This window comes from Hydractinia symbiolongicarpus, chromosome 5 (assembly GCF_029227915.1).
Source record: "Hydractinia symbiolongicarpus strain clone_291-10 chromosome 5, HSymV2.1, whole genome shotgun sequence".
NCBI lineage: Eukaryota > Metazoa > Cnidaria > Hydrozoa > Anthoathecata > Hydractiniidae > Hydractinia > Hydractinia symbiolongicarpus.
The window spans coordinates 30,600,552-30,611,414 of record NC_079879.1 but is presented as its reverse complement, the minus strand read 5'-3'; the positions used below and the strand labels follow the sequence as shown (position 1 = coordinate 30,611,414).

The following is a 10,863-nucleotide window of genomic DNA, read 5'->3' as shown; positions in this document are numbered from 1 at the left end:
TGTTTCATACGTCCGCTGTGCTCTGATCACCTCAGAATATTGATCTTCTTTCCCGTTATGTATATTCACCGCAATGTTCTTATTATTCCTCTCTAACTTGTATACGCTCTTGATGCTTGTCGGAAACTCTATACCCTTCCAATTATAGAGGTCTACGTATGGTCTCAGCTTAGTAATTCTTTGTGGATCTTTTTCAATCTCTTCATGGTGTAGGGATGCGATGACGCCCCATTTAAAACACTCCTCATCTTTATTTTTTGGGTTAATGATGGCCTTTTCTGAGGCTATCCATTTGGGTAGCTCCATATACGATTAACTCCTTGTTAACCGCAACTTATGGAAGTCTACATCAAGGTATAGGATTCGACTAATCGTAAAGCCACTTTGGGGTAGCGCTGGTTGCTCCACGTGGGTCTTGATTTGTGCAAACATCATGTCCAGCACGTCGTCTACATCGCTACCCTGGAAGATTGAGGCCATATTACTATTGAAGGCCTTTTTTACCTCAATTTACTTGTCGTTGGCCTCCTCCGGGTTTGTTTTCTTCTTCCACATGATCCATAGGGACAACTGTATCTCTGCTGAGCCCATATTCTCTACCTGGTCCTCAATCAATGTTTTTACGTTAGTTCGCACCATCCCCATATACCCGTCTACGTTGGTTCTCCCTATACCTGGAATGCGGAAACTTCAAAATGTCTCGTGGAGGGCATGCTTATGTTCCTGGGGGGTATAGTCTTGCCCCGGCCAATCATATAGATTTTTGATATCCTCTAGATAGTCTTTTTCAGCTTCTTTTTCTACCTCGTCATGAAGCGTAGGTTTCGTGTTGGCCGTCCTATTATAGAGGCCTATCACATTACGCTTGAAAGCTGCATGGTTCTCTTGACCCCCCTCCTTTATAGGCTTGGGAACGGCGTCCACAAGCCAGCTGTACCACCCTTTCATCTTATCCCCGACAATCGAACGATTTTTAGACAGTTCCTGTTGTTTAAAGAGATCCATCTCGGATGGGGGCAATACCCAGTTATGCTATTCCCTGATTTTGCCCCGATAGTTGGACGGGCCTTTGCCATCTCCTGTCTCTCAAAAATGACCATATCCTCTGGAGCCTGTAATACCCGGTTAAACCACGACCTTTTGCAATATCTTGTAATTGTTTTACGGTGTATGTATTCATTTCTTTATTGTAAGAGTTTTCCTTTGTCAGATGATTTTATTTTTTCTCAACTAACGCGTCTTGACTGCGCATGCGTTGATTATTAGCATCCTATAGAGGGAATCCCCCCTACTATGTGCGCTAGAATTTTTGACTCATTTGCAGTATTGATGACGTCAGCACTCTCTAGGGACTCAACACTACCTATTGGGATTTACCCTTGAATTCCATAGCTAAGCACCGCATGGTACTGGATTTGTTGTGGTTGGCTGTGACGTGTGTGCGTGAAGGGACATTTCTCTATCTCTCGGTTTTACCAGGATGATGTTCAACAGACAACATGAACCCTTGCATGTCTGTCGAACCTATAGGTACGTCAAAATTCCAGGTTGCTGCCAAGGTTGCTTTCTTTGTAATGCCATTATCTTCGACTTCTTATCATTCAAAGGCAGTGGTGCAGTTGGGGGCAGACAAGTCGTAGTCGACGGTAGACGTCTGTGTTGTACCTACCGTCGTAGTTTCCCTTGGTGAAATGCTTTTAGTAGGTTTAGAGAGCCTCATAAGCTCCATTAACTCGGTGTAGATGACTACTGTTTGATTTTTTGCAACACGGAGTCTGCAGAACCCGTGTTTACTTACAAAGCTTGTGACCTTTCCGTTGACTTCCTTATTGGTATACGCCGCAATATCCTCGGTCCCGTACAACCCGTTTAAGAATCTTGGCGGTTAGCATATTTGTTCGAATGAGGATTAATCCTAATTGTTTACCTTTTAACAAAATTTTAACCCAACTTGCACGAATGTGTGTTTTTCCATGCTTTTGTTTTGTCCTCCGGAAAAAAACGATCCCATTTGTGAAATGTTTACACGAAGCAAGTTGCGATGTGTTCATACATGAAGTTCTCAGTATAGTTTTATTTCCTCGGACTAACCTTCTTAAAACATTTTTTATTTGTATTGCCTTACGGTGTACTGTTTGCTGTGAGGCCGGGCTTGAAAAAGGTTAAAAAAGAGAAAAGTCTGAAATAGTTAATAGTTATGGTTCAAACCGTCTGTGACCCGAGAGGTGAGGTTAAAATTCCAAATGCTCGATTTTTTATATTTCATAGCAGCATTCATTATCTACTAGCTAGCTAGTTAATGAATGTTGCGACTTACCAGCTCGCTAGCTAGCTATAACTAGCTGAGTTGTTTACTGTTTGAGTTTAAAAGCTGCTCTTAAGCTGCTAGCTAGAAGTTACTTTTGCTAGCTAGCTATCTATGACTAGCTAGATTTCTTAACTAGAAAAGGTCAGTAGTGTCTGATTTAACAAAGACAGAGGAAGACATAGCTGCATCAGGTTAATTATTTTTATTAAATTAAGATTCCTCTAGTAAATCAAATTTAAATGCATTTTGATTGCCTTGGCTTCTCCTCAGTAAAAACACACATATTATATAATGGAGAATATTGTATTATGAAATAACTTGTAACATACATTATTTGCATGGAATGCAATTTGTAAATTTATGGAATGGATTAGGATGCCAAGTAGGAAAGGTCACTAATGCAAGACCCAGAGAACTGGCACTTTTCCCCGATTTGGAGACTCTCTCCTGATCTGGAGAAATCTCCTGACCAGGAGACTGCACAAAAAGATTTTGTGCAGTTTCTCCTGATCGGGAGACTACAGACTTTGCAGAAGTCTCCCGATTAAGAGACTGATACACCGATTGGGAGATTATTTTTTATGAGGCTCTTCTTTTTAGTTTTGTGCGTGCACTCCGGATTTTGTGCAGTTTAAAAGTTGGTTACATGAAATCATAATAAAATTTTGCACTGATTCACCACAGTTTATACTAAAAACTTTCACGCAGTATCTTTTAATAGAGAAGACTGCAAAACAAATATGGCCAACATTGAGTGAAATTTTTTTTATGCATTCGCTTTCACTTTTACAAGCTCTGCGATGCTAGCTAGGGAGTTTTCTAATGTTGTTGTCACTGTATCTAAAAAAAACAAAGAAGATATCATATCGAAAATGTATGGTTCTACAACTTCTCAACCTTGCCCTCAGCGTTTCTGGAACTTCAATTTAAATCAGCGTCGTAAACGAGGTTGACAACTTCCAGATCGATCCATCCCGATCGAGATTACCAGTATCAGCGCAGTCTCCCGATCAGGAGATTTCTCCCAATCAGGAGAAAGTCTCCCGATCAGGAGAGAGTCTCCAAATCAGGAAAAAGTGCCCTATAATCTTAAAATAGAAGTTCCAGTAATCTTAACATAAAAATCACAGAAAAATGCTTGCCCAACGCCGGTAATTACCTATTATTTATTTATTTACCTTACGCATGAAGGATGTTTTATTTCTCTTTACATTTTCATTCATTAAGGTACACTTTCACTATAAACAGATAATCACATGGAGCATATTTGTACACAATAAACACGTGTAATCAAATCTCATAACCTAAAGGTGCACATGTTGGTCCATGTATTGGCTCAGTGTGTGTTGATAGTAACTCATAATAATATTAAGTATTAGCACAGCACAGGCATCTTTCCAAATTTTTGTCTAACGGCCTGACATGCCTATCTGTTGAAAGGCAAATGTGGAAATAGAAATGAACTACTGCACCCACCACTGGTCAAAAACCTTACAACTCCTGTAGCAAAAATGGTTTTTAAGGAAACCATGTTGCTAAAGCCAGTGCAGCCACATTTTTCGCTCGGGCGAAATTATCAATGGACGAATGGGAGCTTGATCATCTGCCTGCAGTGCTCGGCCTTTTGAATGCTGCTCTCCCTCACAACTTTTATATCCAGTGAGAAATTTGAGTAATTGAAGATACTGCTCATTAGCAGAATATTCAAGGCCACAACTACTGTCAGTCAACAATTTTTTTGTTATGCAGCTAAATGAATATTTAGTCATGTTCATTGTGGTGACTATATAAATTTCATTAGTTTTAGTGATTGCTAGCACTTTTAAACAATAGCTTGTATGTTACATTACAGACTATTGTTATGGTCTGTGCACGATGATAACAATAGATAGAAATTAAATTTATATGTGAAGAAAAGATATATGCAAGAGATATTTTACACAGCTCGCCTCACAAATATTGAGGATTTGTGTCGAGGGATATACCCTATCTATTATTTCCAGAAGGGGCCATGGCTTAGATGGGGAGTACTAGAGTATTCAATGCTCATTTTGAGCAGACAACTTGTGCAGCATGCAGCGGCCCACACAGTGTGCAATCTCATGGCTTAGGTTAACTCAGGACTATGGTAATATTGACCCTACCATATAGAATTGCCACCAAGGGGAATCAAACTCCTGGTCTTACACACAAAGTGCAAGAGTTATAACCACTAAGCTACATCACCACAAGAAACATGTAAACAAGTTGTTAACCCAAAGTCTTAAAGTCTGGGTTGAACACATTAATACAGGGTAAAATGTGTCACACATCCAGGTATCCAGTCAACAGTAAATCGATTGGAGCTGGAAAAGTTTGTGTGTCAGAGATACTGTATTGTTTAGTACCAGAATTTATACCATCTTTAATTATAGTGTTAAATTTATGGACATAATCTGTCTTGTTAATAATAGAGTCTTTCAAGTCACCAAAATATTGGCATTAGGATGAAAAACAGAACATATATATATATATAACATGTATATGTAGAAACCATGTCTTCTAACAGTAGTAAACATTCAATCAACTAAAAATAAAACTTTCAATTATATGAAAATTTTCGAACCAATCAAAACATTTGTTCTTCTCTAAAGGATCTAAACATTGTTGTTTGTCTGATGGAGTGGTTGTGCTTGTTGTAAGATTAAACAAGGAATTGTTAAAATTACCATCAGAAATAATTAAAGAAGTTGTAGCAGCATCAAATGAAATTGTTTTTTTAAAAGATTTTTTAAGAGAGTTGATGGATGATTCATTTTATTTTATTCTTGTTTTAAAGATGTAAGACATTTAGAAATGTTGAGTTTTCTCAGCTGTTTGTAGCTTTTGAGGGAGTCTATATTTTTGTGGCCACTATGTCACGCAACACAACCTCTCGAAGGTAATAATTCCATATTTTGTATTTATAGCTTTCAAATTTCATAAAAGTTTGATTAATTTTTTTGTTCATATTTTAGCTTCCCACTCAAAAAATAGTGCCTGGTCAAGTGATGTCAATGAAAACATTGTTTTATAAAGAAAACATATAAAGAAGACGTTACACTGCCAGGTACTTAAGTCTGTAGTATAACAATCTTCCCGTTCTTTCTATTTGTCTTTAATTTTCCAAATTTTTTTAGTGGTTAAGTCAATTTGTTGGCAAAAAATAATTATTTGCACATGCTGATGTTACTAAACTGCTCAATTAACACAAATTAAATGAAATTAAATATTTATTATTATTATTATTATTATTATTATTATTATTATTATTATTATTATTATTATTATTATTATTATTATTATTATTATTATTATTATTATTATTATTATTATTATTATTATTATTATTATTATTATTATTATTATTATTATTATTATTATTATTATTATTATTATTATTATTATTATTATTATTATTATTATTATTATTATTATTATTATTATTATTATTATTATTATTATTATTATTATTATTATTATTATTATTATTATTATTATTATTATTATTATTATTATTATTATTATTATTATTATTATTATTATTATTATTATTATTATTATTATTATTATTATTATTATTATTATTATTATTATTATTATTATTATTATTATTATTATTATTATTATTATTATTATTATTATTATTATTATTATTATTATTATTATTATTATTATTATTATTATTATTATTATTATTATTATTATTATTATTATTATTATTATTATTATTATTATTATTATTATTATTATTATTATTATTATTATTATTATTATTATTATTATTATTATTAGATATGGTTCACAATCCAATTAAGTCTTCCGAGCTTCACCACAAATTGTCAGCATGAGTACAAGTATTTCCTTTCAAACTCACTGTTGCAGTACTATTTAAAGATTGCTGGATTGTTTCTACATTACCGATCCTTTTAATGTTTCAGAAACATTAAGATATCATTGTCAAGAAGTATCAACTACTCGCAATTTATAGATGTTTAGGTGTTTTGTATTTTTTCAGGAAGGTTACGGCTGTGGTTTACTTAATGCTACATTTGCCCAACTTTGACAGTAGGTACACCGACCTTGGGACAACACCTGCAAAAATATTTTAAGTGATAATGGATGATTAATTGCCAGATTTTATTTTATCCTGCTATTGAATTTGTCAGCGTCCTAATATCACTGGAAGATTTGAAGGATTAATTTTTAAACAGTTTAGTCTAAACAGGTATAATGAAGAAATACATGTAAAATTTACATAAATGAAGTTCTGAAATCCCCACTAAACCCCAGAATAGGTTTTTGAAGATAAGCCACCAGATTTTTACTTAATATTTTTAAAAAGGTACAAAATATTATCTCTGCTTGCAAAACTGCTTTATACCTTGAAATCTGGCATTGGTTTAACCCTTAACATCTATATGTACCTTGTCTAGGTCACTAGAGTTGGTGGTTAACCACTTCTCTCCCTTACAATCAGGTAATCGGTATTTTATAACCTGGGAGAATTTCCACCATAAATAAATATATAAAAAATATATAAATAAAGTCATAAAGGGAACCTGAGGTATAAAATGGATATTGAACTTATATTATAGAGCTTAAAAAGTTGGTTAACAAGTCCTTCTAACTTTTTTGTGATAGGCAATTTATCAATGTTTATTCTACTGCTATTTATGTTTTTTTTATTCCAAACTTTAATTAAATTTTAAGAAATAGTAGTGTTATCTTGTTTGACATGTGATTATCTTTTTGACAGATTTACTGATGAATAGATTCATTAAATATTAAAATCATTTGATACTGTTCTTTCATGATACAAAATGTGTACAAATGTTGAAATCTGAGTTGATACTCTGTGTGTTAAATGTGAGAATGTTTTCAATTATTCATCCCTGTAGTAATGGTTGCAAGTAAATCTTTCGTTATCAATTTGCAACATAAAAATTTTAAAGCAGTGAAATAGTTTTTTTTTTGCTCCAAACATAACCTGAAAAGTAATTTAGTTATATGTATGTTTACTTGATTTATTTATTTGCTGTAGTTTTTTCTTATTATGACTATGTAAAAATTCTTCGCAGTATGCTTTATTGTGTGTATTTGCTTCTGTTAGTTGTGTGGATTACTACTTATGGGAAAGTATGTTCTTAATGAACCAACAATGTGATCAACTTCTTTTAAGAGTCCTTGAACTGATGAATGATTAAAAACAAGTTAAAACATAACTGTATGTCCAGTATTAGTAATTTAAAAATGATCAAGAAAAGTACAGAAAGAGAACAGGCTTTCAAAAAACAATATGGTAATTTATTGATTTTAAAACAGAAACGCTGTATAAATGTGACACATGGTAGTAACAGACTTGTAACTTAAGTCGAATTAATTTTTTTCCCTTGTTTTATGATTAGCCTCATTCTTGTGTTTAGTAAGATCAGCATATCTTTAATATTGTGGACACTTTGGACAAATGACAACATGTTTTTGAGTAGAACAATACGCCTTAATTAGATTCCACCCTCAACAATTAGTTTCCATGTGAAATAAGAGAAATTATTTTCTGTGAAGGATTCATTACTACAAGCTAAAAAAGTTGAAGCATGTTAGTCTATTCTATTGAGAGTTGTATTGTATTGTAATAAGAGATCTGTTTGCTACATTCCATCAATTTTTTTGGTAAAGACATAATACTTACTTCAAAAAAATTAAATATACACTTTTTTGTGTTTGTGTGGACAATGATAAATAGATTATGTAAATGCTGACATTCTGTTTTTCCCTTCTGACCGTCATTTTATTTTTACCTTTGTTCTTGATGCAGTTTTGGAATATATTGGCATCAATCATATTTATTGTTTTTTTGTATTATGAATGATGTCATTAGAAATTATTTAGACAAAGGACCACAATAAAAGTTTTTTGTTTGACAGCAGAAATATATTTTTTTAAAAGATTTAAACTTATCTACTGTTTTTATTTTCATTGTTTTTTTTTTGCATTTTCCATTGTTTGATTTCAAAGTCTTTCGTTATTAATTTTTTTTAAATTTTTTTCCACGTGATTAAACATTGTGATTATTATAGTGATGTGTTAAAATAACAAGATGATACAACATCACTTCATAAGGTTTGTCACTAGTTGAGGACATGAAGACAAAAGAAGAGGTAGCAAGAACTTACGATAAAGATGGCTACAAACTTCGAGCTGGTTGCCTCTGTTATAAAGATGAAAGTGAGAAAGAGGTTTGTGTGCTCGTTTGTTATGTGCTTATATGTTTGTACATATCATTGTATGTCAGAAGAGATTGATACAATGTTGTTTTTTGTTAGATTTTATTAGTCACGAGTTCTCGTTATCATGACCGTTGGGTGGTTCCAGCAGGTGGAATTGATCCAGGTGAAACCCCGTGTGATGCAGCTGTTAGGGAGGTATTTGAAGAGGTAGGTTTTTAGTGAAGTATTTCTTGTCGTTGTTGTTGTTTGTTGCTGTGTGTTGTGATTGTTTGTTGTTGTTGTCTTTGTGTAAAAGCAATAAGAATGTTCATTTATTTTGTTTTGTTAATTTACCTAAAATCAATACACATTTTTAGGCTGGTGTGAAGGGCAGTGTGGGTGCCTTTCTGGGCATCTTTCAGGTTTGTTGATTTTTTTTGTTTGCTTGATACTTAAAATCGTTCAATATTTTCTTTAAAGTTTTTTTAAATATTTCAGAACGATAAAAGAAAAAGTCGGACATATGTGTATTCAATGGTTGTGAAGGATATGTTGAAACCAATTGGTAAGATATTTTTATTACACACTTGATAAATTTGTTTACAAACTGGATTTTCAGGTTAACAAAAAATTGACAAAAATGTCGCGTGCTTTGTGTGGCAAGAAGGGTTTTGCAATACATTTTTTGATATCATTTATCACGTGTAATACAATCCTATCACGTGTTATATAAATGTAAACTTCAAACTGTTTCCACCAATCACAAGGTTGTATTAAGAATATTCACGTCGCTAGAACATGAAATTGAATGTTTATTTTTCGTTCTTGTTATTTATATTTCTCTATTATGTCATGTCTTCAGTTAGCCGATAAGAATGGTTGTTAAACTTCACCTAGAAAACCTGAACTATTTGTATTCCTTTAACTTCTACTTAGTTTTGTCCACATTTAGAGTGCAAAGAAAGAAAGTGGTTTATCGTGAAAGATGCATTATTTATGTTAAATCACCGCCCCGTTCAACAGACCTACATAACAACCGCTATTGACAAGAAAGTATCCAACACTGTCTTGACATCCTCACAGAAGAAAGTTCTTGGAAATCTTCTGGGGTAAAAAATATTCGCAATCAAAACTTTTCTATTCAACAGGGTAAAAATCGCCATTTAAAGGTGGTTTACGTTAAACAGTCTGTCGTCGTTAAAGTTTTATTCAAAATAACTGACTTAAAGATATATGTCGACTTATTGTTTATCAAAATATACCATGCGGTGTACTTATGACAAAATAATTATTACCCATTAAGTTATTATATAATAAAATCGGGAAATAACCCTGTTTAATTATGCCATAGCGCATTAGTTTAGCTGAATGTTTCTAAGGTTAGGTCTTGGTGGTGTTTTTTTATTTTTACTTAGTAATTAAGAACGCCATCTTGAGTTTTGATTTGGTTAACTTTTCATTGCGTGGCCGAGACAAACGCGAGTCGTGCTTTCTGAGTTGCGTTGTTTCTCGTTTTCTTAAAACAATTGTTAATGTGATAAAAACGATAATGTATATAGATTTACTTAAATTTACTTTTGTATTTATTTATAGTAAACGAAATTGCAGCAAATAGTCTGTTGCTTCTTTCATATTTTGAAGTATTTTTTTTTGTAGTTTGCATTACAAGAATTTCTTGTCTAGGAACTCTTAACAATGGCTAAACTTTGTAAAAAAACCCGTCTTGTTTAAAATAGTTATGGTGGAACTTCCCTTTAGCTGACATTCACTAAAGACGATCACACTTTACTGGCGTAAAGATTTATGCTTTGCATTTTTTGTTTCTAATTTTACTTATTTCTATTTTTTTATAATCTTTCAAAATAGTTCTCTTTTTTTCATCCAATGGATTTTGCCTTGATACTCAAGCAATAAGTAATTTCCATCCGTATCAGCCAAGCTTGTAAAGCATAGAAGAATTTTAGGTCGAACCTCTTCGAGGCGAACATGACTATTGTGATCATATCTCGTAATATGGTTTCGGCTGCGGCAGAAAATAAAATTATAAAATCATGTACTACTTTTAACTTTGCGTACGAAATATTAGCTCGTTTGATAAATCTTTCAGGGAGTTATTTTAATCTGGTCCGAGATTTTTGATTACTGCCAGCGAAAGCGGAATACATCAAACAAAACTTGATGTATTCTCCATCTGTGAAACCAAAATTGATGACACCATCACTGACAATGACGTTAAAATTGATGGCTATGTTTGTTATAGGAATGATCAGAATAGACGAGGTGGGGGTGTTCTAATTTTTGTTAATGAAAACTTGGATAGCCACCTTT

General features: G+C 32.8%; 1 protein-coding gene across 1 annotated transcript; it reads left to right on the top strand.

The window, feature by feature from the left end:
• Positions 1 to 8,406: 8,406 nt before the first annotated feature.
• LOC130645881 (diphosphoinositol polyphosphate phosphohydrolase 1-like) lies at positions 8,407 to 10,166 on the top strand. The gene is made up of 5 exons (XM_057452008.1): positions 8,407 to 8,565; positions 8,653 to 8,763; positions 8,913 to 8,957; positions 9,034 to 9,100; positions 9,488 to 10,166. The coding sequence occupies exons 1-5, from the start codon at positions 8,470 to 8,472 to the stop codon at positions 9,646 to 9,648; spliced, it is 480 nt and encodes a 159-aa protein (XP_057307991.1). The 5' UTR covers positions 8,407 to 8,469; the 3' UTR covers positions 9,649 to 10,166.
• Positions 10,167 to 10,863: the final 697 nt, after the last annotated feature.

What these genes read in the sequence shown, in the direction of transcription:
- LOC130645881 (XM_057452008.1), top strand. Translation starts at nt 8,470, where the DNA reads ATGAAGACAAAAGAAGAGGTAGCAAGAACTTACGATAAAGATGGCTAC. An exon ending in AAGATGAAAGTGAGAAAGAG is followed by an intron (nt 8,566 to 8,652) that starts GTTTGTGTGCTC and finishes GTTTTTTGTTAG; the next exon opens with ATTTTATTAGTCACGAGTTC. An exon ending in TTAGGGAGGTATTTGAAGAG is followed by an intron (nt 8,764 to 8,912) that starts GTAGGTTTTTAG and finishes ACACATTTTTAG; the next exon opens with GCTGGTGTGAAGGGCAGTGT.